At 35.0% G+C, this 22,625-nt stretch overlaps 2 protein-coding genes across 2 annotated transcripts; one reads left to right on the top strand and one right to left on the bottom strand.

Annotated features, from left to right (window-relative positions):
• Positions 1–54: 54 nt before the first annotated feature.
• LOC116155206 (olfactory receptor 5J2-like) lies at positions 55–1,140 on the bottom strand. The gene has a single exon (XM_064482398.1). The coding sequence runs from the start codon at positions 988–990 to the stop codon at positions 55–57; it is 936 nt and encodes a 311-aa protein (XP_064338468.1). The 5' UTR covers positions 991–1,140.
• Positions 1,141–15,836: 14,696 nt separating this feature from the next.
• On the top strand, positions 15,837–16,773 carry LOC116155458 (olfactory receptor 8K1-like). The gene is given in 3 exon segments (XM_064482397.1): positions 15,837–16,389; positions 16,392–16,478; positions 16,481–16,773. Coding segments are annotated over 3 exon segments (933 nt in total).
• Positions 16,774–22,625: the final 5,852 nt, after the last annotated feature.

The raw sequence follows: 22,625 nt of genomic DNA, 5'->3' as shown, positions 1-22,625 counted from the left end.
TGAAGTGAGAACCAACTGGTACAGTATTATAGGGTTAACAGTGATTTCAAATTATCAGAGGGAATATTTCATTTCTATGGCTCTTCTCACAGCATCCTTTACCTCTTTGTTTCTCAGACTGTAAATCAGGGGGTTTAACATGGGAATCACTAGTGTGTAGAACACAGAAACCATCTTCTCCTGTTCTACAGAATACTGGGAGCTGGGCTGAATGTAACTAAAGCTTAAGGTACCATAGAATATGGTCACAGCAGTCAGGTGAGAGGCACAGGTGGAGAAGGCTTTCTGTGTGCCTGCTGCTGAGTGGATCCTCAGGATAGCAACAGCAATGAACATGTAGGAAATGATCACAGTCAAGAAGGTGGCCATGGCAATGACTCCAGAGAAGATTGAGAGCATCAGCTCATTCATGGAGGTATCAGAACAAGACAGCTTTAGGAGTGATGGAATATCACAGAAGAAGTGGTTGACAACATTCAGCCTACATAAGGACAGTTTCCCCAAACTTATTGTGTGTATTAACAAGTTAATTATTCCACAAATCCATGACCCAGCGACCAGCCCTGCACATTTCCTCTTAGGCATGGCTATAGTATAAAGCAAAGGATTCACAATGGCTACGTAACGGTCGTACGCCATCACCGACAGCAAGAAACCTTCTGTGGTAACAAAGATCCCAAAACATAAATGCTGTGCCATGCAAGCAGAGAAAGAGATGGTTCCCTTCACAACCATGAGGTTGGTCAGCATCTTGGGTGCTATGGCAGATGAGTAGCAGGCATCCACAAATGAAAGGCAGCTGAGGAAACAGTACATGGGAGTGTGGAGCTTGGGTGTGATGTAGATTAACAAGATCATGCCCAGATTCCCCACCAAAGTAACAGCATAAATCACCAGGAACAACACAAAAAGCACAACTTTCAGTTCAGCCCAGTCTGTCAGTCCTAAAAGAATAAATTTAGTGACAACTGTAAAATTCTCTTCAGCCATTGGTTAATTCTTTATCTTGACCTCTGAGGTGAAAAATACATGCAGGTTAGAATGGACACAGGAGAATCTGGTATTTATTATTAAAAGATAATAGAAACACTATAGGCTTCTGTCCTTGGAGCTTGATTAGATTGCTTTGATTTGTGTGTGTGTTACTTATAGTTCTATTCTGTAAGAAAATGATGAAAATGCATTTTGCCTCTCACAAATTTAATTCTGTCTCTAAAGTGCCTGCCTCTATAAGAAAATGACATCTGGCATGAGGGACATTGATGACAAGTGAAAAGAATTTTCAAAATTTAATTTAAGCCTTCTATAAATCTCCTCATTTTTAGGTATAAAAGAAGTGCATTACAAGAAGATCTCAAATCAGCTCTAGTATTACACATGTAACTAGTCCACAAAAGCACTATGATATAAGCAGAGATAGGCAAAGATTATGAGATGGGGTCCTGACCACCAAAGATGATGTCATGATCCTCTTAAAAGTGTCTAAATCTCTGGCCCCTTCTGATGCCTCCTTATCAGCACCATGGAAGGAGATCACCAGTGGACTCACTCAACCACGAGACTTGGAGCACAGAGAGCTACGTCTTGCCTGCTTGGAGCAGTTAGAGGACATCACAAATTACATGCTGATTTTTGGCTTATGCACATTATGCTTATATGCTTATGTATCTGTTGTTGTATAAGTTTCTATAAAATGTCATGCTTAACATTTTCTATATTTAATTATTTAATATTATCAATTATAGTTATGCATATATAAATGTATGTATGTATATACCCACATACACACATGCATAGATAAGATAAAATGTAGCATGTGGATAACCACAATTACCTATTGGTCTGGAATACTCTTTCTTATCCTTTATATAATTATATATAAACTGTCATGGTTTTCTAAATCCAGTTTCCATTCATTACTTTTTGTTACTTAGGCTTTTTATTCTAATATATCCTGCTTTTTAAAGAAAATACATATATCCAAAATAAAATAGAGCTCACCCATATTCTGTATTTAGTCAAGATTATTTATATTTTTAGGAATAAAGATATAAACACAATGATAAAATTTGGTTTATCTACATCAATTCTACTGATTTATTTTAATTAATATACTTAAATGTATTTTTAGGAATAAAGATATAAACACAATGATAAAATTTGGTTTATCTATGTCAATTCTATTGATTTACTTTAATTCATATACTTCAGTTGCCACAAAAGGAAAGTGGTTAGCATTAGCCCAAACTGCGATTAAAAGATGTTTCTGTCATTTATTGATTTATTGACTTTGGTAAAGTCATTTATCTTCTCTCGGACAGAATATAATTACACCTACATCACACAATTTCTCATACAGTTCTTAGACACTACAAAAATTTACTTACCAAAATGTATGAGTTCTTTCAGCAATAATATTAAATCTAGGTATTTCAAAACCAAATATAGCATTAGTCCATGACATCTGAATTATCCAAAACACTAGCTAGTAACTTTATGTGAATATTTAAATAGAATTTGATGAAATTTCTGCTCTTTGAATTAATCCCAATTCAAGTGTTCAATAGCCATTTGCAGCTAGTAGCCACTGTACTGAATGGCACTAATTATAGAACATTCCCATCACTGCAGGAATATGTATGTTGGTTAGAATGCTCCCCTAGTTCTCTGACTTATCTTTTTAGAGTACCAATTAAATAAAATTTTCTCAAAGAAGGATTATATATTGTGAATAGTGTTCATTGAAAGAATAATTAAGGATATGGGATTTCCAGACAGAATTTAGAAATTAAACTATATTACTTGTTCAGGGATGCCTATCTCCTGCAAAACTTAAGGTGGTATTGTGAACAGAACTGAATGACAGAGGTGGCATAGAGAGAATGGAATTGGATTCAATATTCTAAACATTCATGATTCTATCTGATTTAAAACAAACTTTCGGATAATAAGGACATTTTAAAAAGAAAAGAAAAAGATCAGTTTTTATAAAATAAGTTTAACTTACCAAAAGAAAATATTTTAAAATTTCAGCTCTAGAAAAGTCATGTCCTTTTCCATGTTTCCTTACTTTTAATAAAAACAATATATTCACAGTATGTAACTGAAGACACCTCCAGGTAAAAGGGTTGAAGGTAAATCTGTACTATTAATATACAACAAGCAGAACAATGAACCAACAAATGAAGTCTTAGCGTATTGTTTTTCCCTCTAAGAGGACAAATTTGGATAGAAGGGAGAACTGTATACACATATACATTTTACATCAGCCTCTAATAAGCTCTTACAGCTTAAATGTTACAAAGCAATGCATGAAACCTTGGGAGACCTTGCTCTTAAGGGACTTTACATTTTCCCATGACTCATAAATCTCTCTGAAGTGTGTAATTAACTAAAATGCTATAAAGAATTTAAGAAAACATCAAGCTAGGGGGAGGGGATTCTTGAATTCAGTAACATATAATAGGAACAATAATTGAGAAGAATTTGCCCCATAGAACAGAAAATGACCTAAGCGATAAATTGTTAGACATTGCTAGGTTTGTTACAAATTTTGTCTTTATGCAGATGTCCAAGATAAGACATGGTTACTTTTAAAGACTCTTTAAAAACAACACGCACACACAACATGCACAAACACAAGTTCTGATGGTTAGGTCGCCTATCTCTAATTTCAGTTTACTGTGTAGAATAAGTTGGAAAGAATACTTCTAGAAATGTGTAAATTCAAGGCTTTCATTCATCAAACCAATATTTACTGAAGGATGCCACACTCTAGGCATCATGTTACACACCAGAGACAAGGGGGTTACCAGAATGATCAAATCTTTGTTTTTAGAAAGATTGAATAATAAATATACTCCCAAAGACACTTAGATTATCTAGATATCTGTTATTAAAACAGGAAATTGGCTTTTATGACTCATAGGGAAAACATGGATCATCACTATAGGGAAAAATGGGAAGGATGCTCAAGTTAGACTGGTAGGGAAACTGAGGGGTTTTATCAGTCTTGGTACCTGGAATGTTGAATTTTAATAAATCTGCTGCTGAAAACAACTGGAAAATTAGAGGAAGGCATGTAACAGAAGTTTTCATATATTTGATGTCTGTCAGCACAAAACCAGGACCTGTGAGAGAAGGGACATGATTACTGGTCCCCGACATGGAGTGATGGTGGGTACATGGGGAACACAATAATCATGTCGAGATAAAGACACAAAATCAGATCAGGAAGGGATGAGGTGCCTGGAACACGTGGAACTGGGTCCTTGAGTGGAGACACCCAAGCTGACGAAGTGATCGCATATCAACGTGAGATGCTGGTTGATTTCTAAACTGCACCTACCTATTAAGGTGAGATTCTGTAACGCTAGATCAAGAACAGCTACTAGGGAAAAAGAAGCCACCAGGGATCTGCATGATGAAAACCACCAGTTCACACAGGGTTGGGACACATTCACTCCTGTCAGAGCTTAGTCAGGAATCTCACTGAATCTCTAGGGCTTTCAGAAGACAGCAGAAGAGAGAACTGACCCCAGAGGAAAGGATGCACTGTACTCCACTCTAACAAAGCTCCATATTAGCTCACAAAAGGATTAAGCAGACTTGCAAGTAAATAAATTTCCTGCCAAAACAAAGTTCAACACTGTTTGAAGAAAAATTTAAAATTCTGGACTCAACTGAAAAATGTCCACAATGTCCAACATCCAAAGAAACATTTACATGCATGTTGAAGAAGCAGGAGAACGTTATGCACAACCATGGACATTATGAAACATTAAGAAATGTTAACATTATGGAAAATAAGTCATCATATCTGGACCCAGGAAAACCAGAGATGATAGAATTGGCAGAAAGAACTTTAAAACAGTAATAAACATTTCTAAGAATTTGAAGGCAACATGAACATTAAAAAGAGAAGAATCATGATAGAAAACCAAATTGAGTTACTAGGGCAGAATATCATATCAGATATGAATATTTTATTGTGTATTTGTTAAAGGCAGAATATACATTACAGACATAAATTAGTGAATTTGAACATAAGAGAATAGAAATTATCCACACTTAAGTACCAAGAGATTAAATAGAAAGCATTAAAAGTGTAGACACTTGAAAGACCTAAAAATAATACATACAGGAAAAAAAAAGATAAGAATGAACACAGACTTTGTGACAAAAATAGTGGGAAGCAGAAGAAAATTGAGCAACCTCTTAAAACACTGGAAAAATATCAGACAATAATTCTATATCAGGCAAAAACATAATTTAGAATCTCAAAGAGATATACATTTTCCTTATTTGTTTCTGGTAATGACCAAGTAAGCTTTGCTAAGACATGCCACCTCACAGTTAAAAATCTAGTATCTTAGAAAATACAGAACAAAACAAACCTGAAAGCATTGGAGACAGAAAATCAGGCAGATTCTGAAAGGCATTAGATATGAATGGAACAAGAGATTTTCTCATTTTACAAATTCTATTTTGAGAAAGGCCTTGATCTGCTCCAAAAGGGAACCTTCTATATAACACACTGCCTTTCTGAGCTAAGGAATGGAAAGCCAGAATGGGGACAAACACAGTCAAAGGAAAATAAAGGATGCATTCCAGGAAGGGGAAAGCCAGGGAATGTTAGATTCATACTCTGTGTGCCAAGTTAACCGACCCTGAGCCATGAAAGTGTGGAGCAGGTTACAGAATGCCAGACAGAGCTAAAGATACGAAATAATATTTGTATTACCACCCAGGAGACAGGGTTTGTAGTTTGAGTCAAAGCATGTTAATTTTCTGATAAAATATGAAAGAAAATGAGCAAATAAAATCAACCCTCTTAAGAAGGATATAACAATCTTCAGACATTTTTGTAGCATGATACTACAATGTCCAAGATAGATTCCAAAATTCCTTGACATGCAAATGTACAAGGAAATGAAAGCAACCTTTAAAGTGATGACAGGGAGTGGTTCTTGGTTCTGCTACCTTCTCAGTCATCAGAGTCTGTGCACCGTGGGCTGGGGTTTCACTAACTTTATGGCCTCTCCTACCTACTCCATCCCCTTACCCACATCTGTTTGTATATGTGGAGCTCTCAGATGGGAGAGAGTTTTCTGTTTCCCCCCAGTGGTAGCACAGCTCTGCTTTGTATCACTGCAGGATCCTGGGCCAAACAACTGAAGCAATAAAACCTCTAGAAGAAAATCTGAAAAGGCAGTTTTGTCCAGCACACATATAAAATCCCCCCCCAAAAAAATGATTAACAAACAATCAAATTAAAATGGGCAAAAGTTTAGATACTTTAAAAGAAGCTACATGAATGGCCCACAGATACAAAGAAAAGTGTTCATCATATTTAGTTATCAAGTAAATGAAAATTAAAATCACAATGAAATAATTTCCTCAGATTTCCATTTCAAAGTAAAAATAATTTACATCAAATATTGGGATGGAGAAAATGGGAATCTTATATATATATATTTATTGTTAATGTAAAATGCTATAATAAGTTTGGAAAGCTTGAAGTTTTCTACAAACTTAAATATACATTTACCTTATGATCCAAAAATTTCACTTCAATCTAACAAAGAGAAATTAACCCACCTGTCCATAAATAAAGTTATATAGGAATGCTTATAGTAGACTTTTTCATAATAAACCAAAACTCAAATATCCATCAATAGCAGAATAAAGAATTGTGGCATATGCACAAAGTGGACTGTGTATCCATAAGAACACAACAGAGATGAAATTCAACATCATTATACTGAATGAAAGAAACCAGATTGAAGGTATGTATTGTGTGATTCTACTTACATGAAATTCAGAAATGGGAAAAATTAGTTTAGGGATAGAAACCAGAGCTGCAGTTGCTAGAGGTGGGACAGTATTATTTGGGGAGTCAAGAGATAAGGAAAATTTCCTCATGATGGGTGTGGTCTAGATGTAGGAAATATAAAGAATCAGGGAAATGTCTTTGTGTTGAAAATGCTCTATATCTTGATTTAGGTATTAGGAACAAATAAAATACTCTTCAAAATGTATCCATCTTCAGCTGTATGTGAATTTCCCTCAATTCTTGTACACATGGAAGTTATAGAGAAAGACGGCATGAGTGAAATGTTATGAGAAGGAAAGTAGCATCTTATATTAGATTTTATTCTTAATGAGATTGTACTGAACGTTACCCAAGAGTGGTGGGATTTCAGCTCAAGAAACACTACAGTTGAGGCAATCATTAGAGTAACACATGGCATTACAACAATCGTTTTGGGTTTACTATATGAAAGGATAAGGAAGGTATAGCATTCATTTAAAGTTGAGGTTTTAATTTCTTTATATATCTTTAACCCAGTGCCTACTACATAGTTTTAACTGAATAATAAATTCAAAGAAAAAATCTTACATGATGATGATAATGTCATGTAAAATGTATCATGAGTTTTGAATTGTTCCAGTTTTACTAGGATAAAGCTGATGTCAAAGTATTTTCCATTGTTACTTTAATCATCGACTCTGTATGGGAGTGAGTGCATTTATGTAGGTCTCCATGAATGTACAGATCATTTATCTTATTTTGTTCCTTTCCTTAAATTGCCCCTTACATTTTTTCTCTAGGGAATATGTAGGATGTCCTGGATAATTAGTAAGCACCACAGGCAATTAAAAAAAAGAAACACTGAGATAATTTGGGTTTAATCATCTGAATAAATTATATGCTATTTCCTCAGGCATCATCACAGAGATAGAGGAAAGGCATTTACTCTCCCTACCCAGAGAAAAAGTGAATGTAAATTTGGAGAAGAAAAGCCAATTCTTCATTAAAGGTGAGTAGAGAGGAATGTCGATTTTGATTATCACCTGGGCTTTGGTAATTTAGCATGGTTTCTGGCTGCTGACCATTGACACTCTTGTGGTCAGTGACAGCTGATATTTCACACCACAAAAGTTCGTTATCTCTCTTTTTGACTGGAGTAGTACAGTATTGTTAGGACTTTAAATCCTATGAATTTACTAGATACCATGCATCCATTTGATTTCTGAATGTTGAAAGTGCATTTGGATATTGCAAGTGAAGAAGTTGGAAATATCTGAAAAAATCATTACTGATCTCATGTATTAGAATCTATTAAGGTTAGGATTTCTAGATAAAATACAGGGTGCCCAGTCACATCTGAATTTCAGATTAAAACTTTATTTCTTAGTATATGTCCTATATAATATTTGACAAATATAGTTTTATATAAACACATCCAATGCATTGTTTGAAAAATAATATGTTGCAATATGCACTATATTATAATATTTTATAAAATTTTGCAATATTTTTAAATGAACATAATTTGAATATAAGGATATAAGTCCTTATATATAAGGTAACCTCCCATGCATGAACATATAGATTTTTTTAGTTGTCTGCTTGTTTTCCCTACTGGTTGCTAACCCTTTGGTTAATTTTATTTTCAGAACAGGCTTTAAAAACTGAGTTAGTAGGCTGGCAAATAAATAGAATTATTTAAGAGTTATGGAGAAAGCCCTGAGCCCCAAATAATTCCAAACTGCTATCACCAGGTCTGAGAATGGAAAAGCAGTCATCCTTCTGCATACTTTTTGCATCCTGCCTGCCCTAATGGTTAGGCCTAAATGGAAGTATATAAAATGCTGCATCAACATGTCCAAACATGACCAGAGATATCCTTTCCCAAATAAGAAGAATGGGCAAGGTATTAATATCACTTTAATGTCCTGATGGCAATGCTTTTCCATAAATGCCCAGAAATGAGATTGCTGGATCATACGGGGAATTGCTAATCAACAGATTTGAAATTTCAATTATGAAAGATGAACAGTATCAGAGATCTGTTGTACAACATTGTGTATAGTTAGCAATACTGTATTGTTCACTTAGTACACTCTCTTACTAGAATGGGCAGCTCAAAGAATCAAGACATCTTCAGAGGGAAGTAGTAACCGACACTGAAGATGGAGACAAACTCAACAAACACTAGAATCATTCTCAGCAACACTGAAAACTTCAGAGTAGTAAGATCAGGACTGGAATTTTGAATTCCTTTGCTTAACTCAGTGTGTCTCTCATTCTGTAGGAAAACCTTAACAGAAGGTCCTGAAACACTTGACTGTTATTTGTAAAATGGTAAAAAGCAACAAACAAACAAACAAAAAAACCTGTAAGTAGAATGGGATTCAATGGAGAAACAACAGACAGAATCACCTAGGAAAAAGAGACAGATCTGGCTCATCCCCAAGTAATTTAGATAAACAGCTTGTTCCCAGAATAGAACTATCGCCAGCGGTATCTACAGAGAAAGTCGCCTAGTGTGGTGGGGGAAACTCAGGCAGTGCGTGGAGATCAGTGTTCACGCTGCGTACCATTGTATCTGCATAGCCCAGCAAATATCTGTTTACCAAATATTTGCTTTACCATCTTCATGTGAATTGCCTCCCTCCCCTTTGAAATCCCAAACCACTGCCCCCAACACCCTCTTTTGCCTTTAGTTGAAGATGGTATTTAAGGTGAGGACTTAGGTCATTTGGGTGAGTTACTCAAGTTTCCTGGGTCTCTCTCATGTATACACGTTATATAAATTTTATTTGATTTTCTCCTGTTAATCTGACTCACAACAATTTAATTCTTAGACCAGCCAAAAGAACTTAGAAGGGTAGAGGAAAATTTCTTCCCCCCTGACAGCTCTGATGAAATAAAAATTTATATTCTAAGGTAAATCAAAGAACTTTAACCATAAAAATTTTCCTCTGCCCTTTAACCTCCTCTCCCCTCTGCTGTGCGTTGTGTGTCTGCATTATGCACCAAACCTCCCCCCCCATCAGCAGAAATACCCATCAGCTCAACCGCAAAGAGCAACATTCTGTCAGTAAGATAACTCCTTAGGAGAGAGCTTTCCTTTTTAATCTTGTAAGGGACCACAACGACCCATGCCCCCCTACTCACCTTCTATGGGTAGAGCTGGATTGTGTAAACTGTCAATAATACGTCACTTAATGCACAGCCCTCTGTTTCAAAAACTTATGTAACTATGTTTTGACCTTTAATAGGTGGACAGTTCTCAGAGCTTTCTGAGAGGCTGTTCTTGGATTAAAATCCTCAATTTCATTAGAATAAAATCCTCCATTTCTTTCTTAGTTTGACTGATTAATTTTTCTTCAACAACTCCCAGAAATTTCACCTGATAGGAAGGAGTTTCTGCCTTGGCCCATTTGGACTGGGCAGGCTAGAGCCAAGCATTCTATTACATTGTAGTAATTCTATCCTGCATTTTGCCTGATTGAGCATGTTGAACTCCAATGACTCCTCCAACTGAAAATCATGCTTACAGAGTTCCAGGTTTTCATGGAGAAGAAACTGAATGTGAAAGGAAGGGAATCCAGGTGGATTAAGATAAAGCAGGTTCATTATCTTCAACCAGAGTGGTTCCACTTAGTTTTACTGACTTCCTACATAAATTTTATAAAATGCAGAGGGTGACACTATCACTGAAATATTTTAAAATTCCAGTGTTATGCTCTTTATATACACTTTTGTACAATTTGAGAGCACTGCAAGAATTCTCAGACAAAAATGGAAGTGTATGAAAGAAAAATTGGGATATGATTGTGTAGATGAAATGAAGTCTAACATTTCTCTGTTAACACCAATATGGATTTTTCTAAATCAATAGACATGTTCCAAATATTTCTGACTCTTTAGAGTCTCATATGTCATAACAGAGCATGTGTTTCATTTGACTACCCTTTCTTGGGAAGTAAAAGTTTCTGTCATTTATTTTAGTTTCAAAATCAGATGTGGAAATTATTTTTCTATGTCCTATTACTAAGAAAACATCCATTATGTCTTTGTTCAGGTGACACTAAATGAAACTAATAACAACCCCTCTGCTTTTTCCCAGAAAAGCTAACTGGACTAAACAGGCCAGCAGAATCTATCATCGTTGACTGAATTCATTCTGATGGGAGTCACAAGGCAGCCTGAACTGCAGGTCCCCCTTTTTGGGGTCTTCCTCATCATCTACACAGTCACAGTGGTGGGCAATCTGGGCATGATTATCTTGACCCAAGTGGACTCTCATTTACACACACCTATGGGTTTTTTTTTAATCAAACATCTGGCTTTCATTGTTCTTGGTAATTCTACTGTCATTTGTCCCAAGATGCTGGTAAGTTTTATTGTGGATCAAAATACCATATCCTATTATGCATGTGTCACACAGTTGGCTTTCTTTCTTATGTTCTTTATCAGTGAAATTTTTATCCTGTCACCCATGGCCTATGACCGCTATTTGGCCTTCTGTCACCCTCTGTGCTACAATGTCATCATGTCCCGGAGAATTCGTCATGTGCTGGTGGGCATCCTACTATCCTACATACTGATTCTGATACCCATATTTCGAATGCATTCTGCAGAGGGCAGGAAAAAAGCTTTCCCTACATGTGGTTCACATCTGACGGTAGTGGTTGTGTTCTATGGGTCTCTGCTCTTTATGTACATGGAGCCTAACTCTGCTCACTCCTTCCATACTGATAAAATGGCTTCAGTGTTTTACACTTTAGTGATCCTGGTGCTTAACCCCTTCATCTACAGCTTAAGGAACAAAGAAGTAAAAAACACCTTTTATAGAATCTTTAAGAATTAATGCAAACTTTGTATCTAATATCCAATATGGAATATTGTTTTAATAAACTATGATAAAAGCAAATGTTACTTGATAATATTTCTAATAAATATAAATGCATTCTTTTTGGCTCCAGATCAAAGGCTAATTAAAATGCACAGACAAATGCATTGTTTTGCTTTTATTCAGCCAAATGAATCTTCATATTTTAGATCTCAATTAAATGTCACTCTTTCCCCAACATCCCAACATTCCTTGCTGTTGATTCAATGTTTCATTTAATGATTCCACAGAATCCCCCATCTCTGCCAACAGAAACAATTATTAAACTCTATGTCAGCAAACTGTTTGTTTCTGTCAGGTTTTTTTTTTTTTTCTTTATGGCAGGTATCTTTTCAATCATGTTTTCATTGTATTTTCTGCACAAAACATCAGTGTAAACAGTAATCCTCTTAAAGACAGCAGATAATTGGATCATGATTTTTTAAATTCATTCTACTAGTCTCTGCCTTTGGAGACTTTAATCCATTTACATTTAAAGTAACAATATTACAAGGTTTCTTTGAGTTTCTTACTGAACATTAATTTGGGCATGCCTACAGTGAAAGTCCACAAATCTATTAAAAAAGAATAATCACAGAATTATAAGCTGAATAATTCCAGAGATGACAAAGCCCAGGAAGACATTAGAGTTACAAAAAGCCAGAAAGCAGAATCTTTGTTCAGCACCTGGGCATCCAGTATAGAGGATCTCACAGGTAAAATCTACTGTAGGCTTCTACTCATACAATTTGAAAACAAGTCCTAAACAGAGCCACCAAATCCCTGTTTAAAATGTTTAACATTCTTTTAAGAAGACAGAAAAAAATACAACACTTATTAACATAAAAATTCACAATATTTAGCATTCAATCCCAAATACTAGACATATGTGAAAGCAGGAACATGTGATCTCATCCAGGAGATGATTAAAATAGATTCTTAAGTGACAGTGATGATAGAATTATTCGGCAAGGACTTAAAATTTATTATAAATATGTTCAACATACTGAATAACTTAATTAAAACACTAACCTTTTGAGGAGGCAAAAAAAAGTTTAAAAATAACCTAATGGGACTTCAGAAGATGAAAATAGAGTACTAGATGTAAACTAATATTTGCTGAATAAGAGTAATAGCAGATTATACAGTGAAAAATAAACAATAACTGCTCTTAAACACATCACAATAGAGGTTACCTAAAATAAAGCCAGGGAGAAATAAAAATACTGAATAAATACCATGAAAATAGTCTTAGTGATCTGTAGAAAAATAACAAGCTACATACTGTACATTTAAGTGTAGATCCAAGAGAGAAGAAGACATTACATGGTGCAGCAAAACCACTGGAAGAATGTTGGACAGAATTAAAAAAAAAAGAAACCCTATAACCCAAGGTATAATAAGCTAAAATAATTCTAAGCAGGATAAACAGAAAGGAAATTATACCAAATCACATCACATAAAATGTCTGAAAACCAATGATAAAGAGAAATCCTTAGAATTCAACCTGTAATTGTCAACCTATAGGTTGACATAAGGATTATATGTCCATCAAAAATATTCTTGGTTAATGGACACTGTATTATCAAATATTGCATAATCTTTTTCTACAAAGTCATTTGTTCATTTGCTCATGCATTTTGTGTGCATGTGTGTGTGATACACCTAATATGCATATTATATTGTGTAACTGAGATGCTGACAATGTTATACTTATGTTTTTCAGTGTTTAGTGATGTATAATTTACTTCATTAGACCCAGGCATGAAATATTTTTTATTTTTCCTAATAGAACATTTGGAGAATAATAAATGGGTATACAAGGCACCCACCCTCAGGTAATTATGTACTTTTTTTTTTTATCCTTGAACCAGATCAAAACTTTAACAAAATGAGTCTTAAGCGGATAGAAAAACACTTAAAAACATTCTGCAACAGACAATGAGGATTAAAACAGTAGAAAGTCAAAGCAGATTCTTCAGTAAGGTGAGTAGAAACACTGGTCTTCAATGACTTCTCAGGACATACAGCTTAAACTCAATCATCTCCGTAGACCTTGAAGGGTGTTAAGTTCTGCAAAACTGTTTCTCCCCTCGCAATGTACTTTCCGGTCATCAGTAGGACTCATGTGCAGGACAGATCTGTTATATCACCTCTGATACTCTGTTCTGTGCATTTAGATCATCTCAGTTTTTCAAAGAAACTTAATGCTTCAGTTATCTATCTTAACAAGAATCTTTTTCTATCCTAATTCAACTGGTGTCCCTCCTGTCCCATTTTCCTTTCCTCTGTGCTTAGGGTGACCTTAATAAAGCAGAAGAATGTCTCTGGGTTTATGAGGATATATTCTGAAGACAGAATAACTTTTATTAATACCACTTATTACCTGAGTAACATTAGCTATTTCACTTCCTGTGCCCCAGTTTCCTTGACACTCAGATGGATTATACTAATACAGTTGACCTTCAAACAACATGGGTTTGAACTGCACAATCCACTTACACGCAAATTTTTTTTTTCAGTACGTATGCTACTATGTTTATCAGTGATGGTTTGTTGAATTTGCAGATGCAGAATCCCCTGTGGATGTGGAAGGTGGCCTTTAAGGTTTAAGCATTTGCAGATGTTGGTATCTGCAGCAGGTCCTGGAATCAATCCCCTGTGAAAACAGACAGCTGACTGTACAGTTTATTTCCTAGAGTGATTGTGTGGATCATATGATTTAATATATGTGAAGTGCTTGGGTAAATGCCTGGCATTTAATGAGTTTTCTATCAGTGCTTGATATTCATTTGTATTCTTCTTTCCAGTGGATCTCTTTACATCAATTTCCATAATCCATCAGCATTAATAAATAATCAAAGTGGCAAGACCTCTTTATGCAGAAGAGGGATGTGTGATTGGAAAACCATTCGAGGTGACTCAATAGTCAGAAACAACTGACGTTGCAAATGAGGACAAAGATACTAATAACAAAACTCTGAAACTAAAATACTACAGCATTGGATCTTGTGTTGGGAAAACAAGCTGGGCTAGAGTCAGTGAGAAGTACTGAAATCTGTACTCAGTACTCAGAGGTTTTTCTGATCACCGTCTAACTTGTCACTCCAAACGTTTAGAAAGTCTTTTTGTGTCTTGCAACTTTAAACAGATAAGATGATTGTTAATAATATAAGGTTTATGGTTTGGGTGTAGATTTTTTTCTTTTAAAAATTACTTGGAAATTTTTAAAACCTGAAATATAATAAGTCACTTGATATAGTTCAAAAGACTTGGGTAAAAAGAAGGAGGCCATAGTAGCCATCTCAAAAAAATATCTTCAAAATGTCTTGCCCCCTTATAACATGCTTTACCAAAGTTTTAATGAATCTGTGTTTCATGTTGGTCTCAGCCTATTGGTAGTGATTCTATCAACTAGGAATGCCTGTGGGCACTCAAGTGCCCCTTACTATTTGTAGTGGGCCCCCACAGACATTTCCCCAACCAGAGCTAGTGTGTAGTGGCTGGACCATCCCTTGTGCATTTTATTACAATTGCAGGATGCACCTAAGCAACAATTTTCAGGGAACTTTTGAAAAACAAGATTTATTGCACACATTCTGGAGGGTACATGGCATACTCAGGGCCAGGCAGAGAGGCTGCGGAGAGAGAAAGAGAGAGAGAGAATACCATGAGTTCTAGCTTGATTGTGGTCAAGGGTGGGTCACCTAGATTCACTTTTTAATGGTGCATTTAAACATGAGTAGGAATTAAAATGCAGGAAGGGAAAAGCAGGTTCAATCAAGCAGTCAGTTACCTACATCATCTAGGGTTTTCTAAAAGAGAAGTTAACAGACAGGGCAGGCTGGCTACCTGATTGTGTAGCTGGACATATATTTATTTGAGGTGGATGTCTTTGAAATGGACTGACTCAGCAATCAAAATCTTAATGTCAGGAACTTACATTACAATCAAAAATGCTAATCATTAGGCCCTTTCACTGCAGTGTGAATGTAGATGTGTACAGTTTTGACCTGATGGGAAGAGGAATCTTTATTTACAATTTGAGACAAAGAAAAATGACTGTATCTCATGCACCATGTATGAAATTCTCTTAGAAGATAGCATCTCAAGTATAATCAATATTGATTTTACACACAGGTTACCAGGATGAACCATATGGAGAAACATAACCATACTGCAGTATCCAAAGTGACAGAATTTATTCTCCTGGGGCTCACTGACAGCCCAGGGCTGCAGGTGCCTCTTTTTGGAATCTTCCTAGTCATATACTTGGTCACAGTGATGGGCAATCTGGGCATGGTTATATTGACCCATTTGGACTCCAAGCTACATACTCCCACGTACTTTTTCCTTAGACATTTGTCGATTACTGATCTTGGTTACTCCACTGTCATTGGCCCCAAAATGATGGTCAACTTTGTGGTGCACAAAAATACAGTTTCCTACTATTCGTGTGCCACCCAGCTAGCCTTCTTTGAGGTTTTCATCATCACTGAACTGTTCATCCTATCAGCAATGGCCTATGATTGCTACATCGCCATCTGCAAGGCTCTTCTCTACAGGGTCATCATGGCAGAGAAAGTGTGTTGGGGGCTGGTACTTACTGCCTATCTCCATGGCACATTTGTGTCACTATTTCTCACCATTAAGTTATTTCAGTTGTCCTGTGATTCTAACATCATCAAGTACTTTTACTGTGACTGCTCTGCTCCGACACACATGAGTTACAATTGATCATTTTGATCTTTTCAGGGTGCAATTTGCTCTCTTCCCTCTTGATTGTTCTTGTGATTACATGTTTATTCTTGTGACCATTCTCAGAATGAGCTCAACGGGGGGAAGATACAAAGCCTTCTCCACTTGCAGTTCCCATCTGACAGTGGTGGTCGTGTTCTATGGGACATTATTGTTTATTAACCTGCAACCCAAATCCAGCCACGCTTTTGCTATTGATAAAACGGCCTCTGTGTTTTACACCCTAGTGATTCCTATGCTGAATCCATTGATCTATAGCCTGAGGAACAAAGAAATAAAAGATGCTCTGAAGAGAACCTTAACTGATCGATGCAAAAATCCCCATTAATATCTTAATATTCAGTTACAAAGGTAGGTCCAACAATTGTTTAATATCCTGTCACTCTGATTATAGCATCAAAAAGTGGGAATGTTTTACGAGATTGTTTTTCTCTTTTTCTGAATAAAACACTTTCTCTTAAAACTCCTTGTACTCTTTTCCACTTCAATTGAATAAATATTGCAGCCAGATAATTTTCAAGGTCATATTGGAACTTAAATTATTTAGACATAAGGCAGATTATGCCAAATTTTTGCTCAAATTTTGACTTGCAGAAGTGAAAGAAAAAGCCTTAAATAGTCAACATGGAGTACCATTAACCAGAAAATTAGTAATGTGTATGTTATAGCAGTCACTGTAAATTAAATATAAAGAAAATTAGACCATGAAAAGTGTGTGGGTCAGACAAGAGGCAAGAAAGTAATGAAATCTCTGATTATGACACAACATGAACGAGCTGCTTCAAGAATCTGAGCTGAAGAAGAAACAAAGCATGAACTTCAGAATGGAATTTTCAATCTGATTGCATTCATATGCTTTAATCTCAAGGATGGAATGAGCATTTGGGAAGTTGGTTTTTTTTGTTTTTTTTTTAATTAAGAACCATGAGAAAAATTTTGGCTAACTCTGGGTCTCCCATAGACCATCAAACTATAGCTAACTTTGGTTTATAGCCTCCCAACAAACAAGTTAAAATTGGCAAACACAAGAAAAGTAAGTTATCTGGTCATTTACTAAAATGACATCAATCTTTTGAAAATCTTTAGCAGCCATAACTAAGATTAGAGATGACTGACACACTCTAGGGTTAATTGCACTTTTATCACGTCCATTTTGTCTTCTTCATGGGTTTGTATATACACAGAGCCAATATTTTGAATGGACTCTGCTAACAACACTTTATTCCAATTGTTTACTTACGCAGCAAATAAACGGATTCCATACATCTTAGTGTTCTCTTTGTTGTTTGAGATGGACTTTTTAAAGTTTTTAAAATATATACACTACCCCAGTCATGCTTGCTTCAATCTGTGTCAGCATTTAAAGAGAAAATTGTGGGGAAGTAAATCAAAATATGAACTAGGGTCTCTTTATCCCAGATCTATGCATTTTGTTAATTTTGCCCCTTTTTTAATATACTGTGGTTTACTTTATTGAGAGTTCATCTTAAGTGTTCTCACCACAAAAGAAAATAAAATATCTATGTGAGGTAATGGATATGTTAATTAGCTAATTATAATAATCACATCACCTTTATATACATATATCAGAATATCACACTGTACACTGGAAATATATACAAATTTTATTTATCAATTATAATCTCTATAAAGCTGGAAAATATTTTTAAAATTTAAATAGAAAAGAAATAAAACATAAATTAAGCAAAATAAAAGAAATACAAAATTGCATTCTCCAAAAATATCAATTTTGTTTACCATGGTAGTTTTCAATCCTGTCCCTAAGCGTATTTACTGTTATAAATAAATTTTATTTTCTAGAGTAATATTTTATATTGTACTGCAAATACTTTTTTGGTCACATTTATTTCTTTACCAAATTACAGCATTTCCATTACTTTTTACAATCTACAAATACAGTTAATTAATATTAATAGCATTCTGCAGTATCATTCATACAGAAAGAACTTTTAGAAAATCCTAATACATTATATTCCCTACAACTTACTTTTCTAACTTGAGAATTCATTGTTGGCATTTTTCTTGGCCAATAAAGATTAATTTTTGTTTTTTTCATTTTTAACACCAGCATACAACAGTGGAACCCAGATTAATTACTTTGTATTTGACCTTTCTTTAACTGATGGACACTTGGTTGTTTGCAGGTTTTTATTTCTTTTGCCACTACTAAAAATGTTGTAATAAATAGCTTTGTGCTTATAACATGATATATGCTTGCTTTTATTTCTAAAATAAATTCATAAGGGTTCTTCCACATTCTATGTGTTGCTGGGTAAATGATTTACAAATTTGCATAATAATTTGAAATAAAAAAATAAAGCACTAAGAAAAAGTATTATGCACTGAGATTGTTCTTCCACGATTTAAAAAAAATTCAAGAAGGGATACTAATATTTACTAACATATCGTTTTCATTGTGTGATGATAAAATTGCAAAGTGGCAATAATAGGTGAGTAACAGCAGCTATTATATATTGTAGATACAGTGTGAATGGTTCTAAAATGTTCCCTTCTTTTTAAACTTCACTAAGGTCACAATCTTAATTACCACAAAGCACATATTTCATCATAATTATAATGATGAATAGTTTAGAAATAATGCTTCCAACCTATGTAAAAGTCCCTTAGCATCTGTCCACTCACACCTCTTCCTCAGGTAGAACCTCTCATGTTCTTATGTTTATATTCACCACATATGTAATTAATGGCTTGATGCAGCAAAAGCTTTTAGTTAGGAAATTGGAATATATTTATATTAATTTTGAAATGGCAATAATTGTAAGGCCCTATTGACTCAATTGCATTCACTCAACCCCTAGTTATTTCTAAAAGTCCTTGTGATTGGTTTCCTGACTCTGGAATGATTTCTTCAATTCCTATCTAATTATTCCTCTATTAAGACAGCAAAGTATACTCTTTCTTGAAGGAACTTTCTCAAACACTTCAAGTTTCCCACATGTAACAGGAAACCATTCTGACTTCAAGGTGTTGGGAAGAGACGTCTCCAAAAGGAAAAATTATCTCTTTTTAATATTTTATCCTCACCCTCTGAGTGACTCATCCCTTAAGTTAACTCTACAGTATTTAGACCAAAGTATACCTTTCAATAAGACTTAATTTTAAGTTCAAAATCAATTTTAATATTAAAATAATTTAATAACTGCTACTAAATGTGACCACTCTCGAAGTGAGCGGGCAAGTCTGGACCTATGCTCAAGGCGTAAAGTCAAGGTCGGTCATGTCCGGCTTTATGTCTGTTTCCATTTAGCAGAGAGAAGACCCAGAACAGCTGAAACAATTTCAAGGAAGAACAAAGTGAAAAAACTTACATGCCAATTTCAAGACTATAAATTTATAATAATCAAAGTAGAGAAATATATGATAGAAATAGATACAAAGAGGAATGGAACAGAGTACAGAGTCCAAAAGATGTGCACATGTGTGTATTCAATTGATTATCAGCCAAGAAACAAAGTAAGTCAGTGGGCTCCAAGATACACACAAATGTCCTCTATAAGTTAATGACTAAAAGACAACCTAAAAAAATGGGGGAAGGGACCTGAAAAAAACACTTCACAGAAGAGATATGAATAGTAAGTAAACACATTCAAAAAGGTTTAACATCCTTAGTCATCAGAGAAATGAAGTTACAGTAACACTGAAATACTATTTGTCCACCAACTAGTGTGGGTAAAGTGAAAAATACTAGATTATCAAGTACAAAGCATCATATTGGTAACTAGGTTCAGCTCCTAGCTTAATAAATTTCCAAACCATATACATATGTTCAGCATTCCTCCATACTAAGAATACTCGTGAAGATTTTTATAGATTTTAATAATTTGTATTACTTCTGCAGAACAGATTTCAAGGAGCCATTTTCTGTCCACTGGAGATGTGCATGTTTTCAAGTGTTTTGAAACCTAGAGCAGGGTGTCCAGAATAAATACGCCCCTCAGTTCATGATGCCTTATCACTTTTAGGCCAGGCGAAGCCCCTCTTTTATTTACTTATTTTTCATTCCAATTTGTTCTGGGCTAAATTGTGTCCCACCAGAATTCATATGTTGAAGACTAAGTATCTCAGAATGTAAGTGTATTTGGGGGCAAGGCCTTTAAAGGAGTAATTAGTTCACATGGGTTGTCAAAGTGAGCCCTAATCCAATAATGATTGATCATTTATCTGAAAGCCAGGCAGACAGGCCTCGCAGAAGATCCCAAATGTGCTAGCCTCTTGATCCAGGACTTCTAGAATCCAGAACTGAGGAAATATATTTCTGTTGTTTAAGCCACCAAGTCTGTGGTGTTTGGTTATGGCAGTCCAAGAAAACGAATACATTTCTCATCTTTATTTATTTATTCAGTCCTGCTACCTCCATGAGGTAACCATTCCAGTGTATTCAAGGTGAATCTGTTTTCTTGTGTTCTTGCAAAGTATACACCACTGTTCCATGTGCATGCATGTATACCCTATATAAATGGCATTTCACTGTATACTTCAACTTCCAGCTTTAAATTTAAGGCCTACAGGGGAAAATCTTATCACAAAAAAATAAGTATTGTTGCAAAGAGGATTTAAGCACCAAAGAAGAGAATTCCTTCAGGCCAGTTTTCTTCCTACATAATTCTGTTAGTCTTTAAGCACACAAGAATGTGTATCTAAAACAGTTAGTCTTTTAAAAATATATTTGTGTGACTGGAAATTTATAGACATGACACAAAGGCTTTATTTTTAAATATTGTTTTGATTCCTCTCTAGGAGTTATCTTCTGCCTTTTCTTACCTGAAATATAATCATAAAGAAAATATTAAAATAATATTTTTATCACTGAGGATTATTTTTAGGAGGACACATCCTCCTTTTTTGGGGGGGTGGAGGGAGTGGTAATTAGGTTTATTTATTTAATTTCATGGAGGTGCTGGGGATTGAACCCAGGACCTCTTGCACACTAAGCATGCGCTCTACCACTGAGCTCTACCCTCTCCCGACATCGTCCTTTTAACATCCACTCTATCCCATTTCTTAAAATAATAACTGTATGGATTTTGTGTCTTTGAAGTAAAAGTGGGAAAAAACCCACTAGAGATAGTGGCGTAATACAAATATAATTTATAGATGGAGTTTGTTACAATTTCACCATTAGCCCAATGGTCTCTCGCTTTTCAATATTGCATTTTTGCAATAACAAATCTCTGATTGCAAATGAGTTACCTCTACAAATACACATTAATCTGATGTCATGGAGTTGAGCTTCCTTCAGTAATGTAGGTGACTGACACAAAATAAGACTGCAGGGGTGTCTGGTTGAACTACTACAGGGAGATCTTGTTAAGGAGCCAATCCCAAAAGACATCTTCCCAAAGGATGCAGAAGGCAATTTGTGGATGCTAGAGTGTCCAGTGCTTCAGAGTTGGGCTCTCAGTGGTTTATGAGGACCCATCAACCTTCACTGCCACAGAAATTTTAAGAAGTTAAGCAGATTTTCCATTAGAGGTGGGTAGAAAATATTTATTTTATTTCTGTATAAATAACATTTAAAAGATCCAAAACTATACCTTAAACTGAGCCACTTCACTTTCATTTTGGAAGACAATGGGCATTATGAATGATCAAGTAATATGCTACTTAAAGTAAAGCTTATTTCCAAGATTTATAACATTTTTGGAGACAACACATCATTAAATATCATCCAGCTATTTATGTTTCAAAATTAGAATTGGCGTCCTTAGGTCTTCTGTATTTAAATAAATTATATCACTACTGAAACAATAGATTTTTGCTCACTGAGATTATTTATATCAGTTTTATTTCTATAATATTAGCTAAAATGAAAAAAAGTGTGTTTCACAAAAATAACCTGTGAAAGAAAACTGGGTACACAATTGCCCAAAATTTACATGATGTTCCTTTTTGAGAATATAACTATATATCACAAATTTTCTCACCAGGTTTCCTAAAGCAACTGCTTAAATTGTTCTAAAAATTTTGCTCATAACTTCTATCCTGTTCCAATCATTTAATTCATTATTTTCATAATAGAAATAGTTATTTTTTTAAAATGGAAAGCTGATCATATTATTCACTTACCTTAAAATTTACCAATGCCTTGCATTTCACTTAGAATAAAATTCAAATATTTATTGTGACCCACATCATCTG

This window comes from Camelus dromedarius, chromosome 35 (assembly GCF_036321535.1).
Source record: "Camelus dromedarius isolate mCamDro1 chromosome 35, mCamDro1.pat, whole genome shotgun sequence".
Taxonomy (NCBI): Eukaryota; Metazoa; Chordata; class Mammalia; order Artiodactyla; family Camelidae; genus Camelus; species Camelus dromedarius.
Note: the sequence above shows the minus strand (reverse complement) of the source record. Positions and strands in the feature narration are given on the sequence as shown.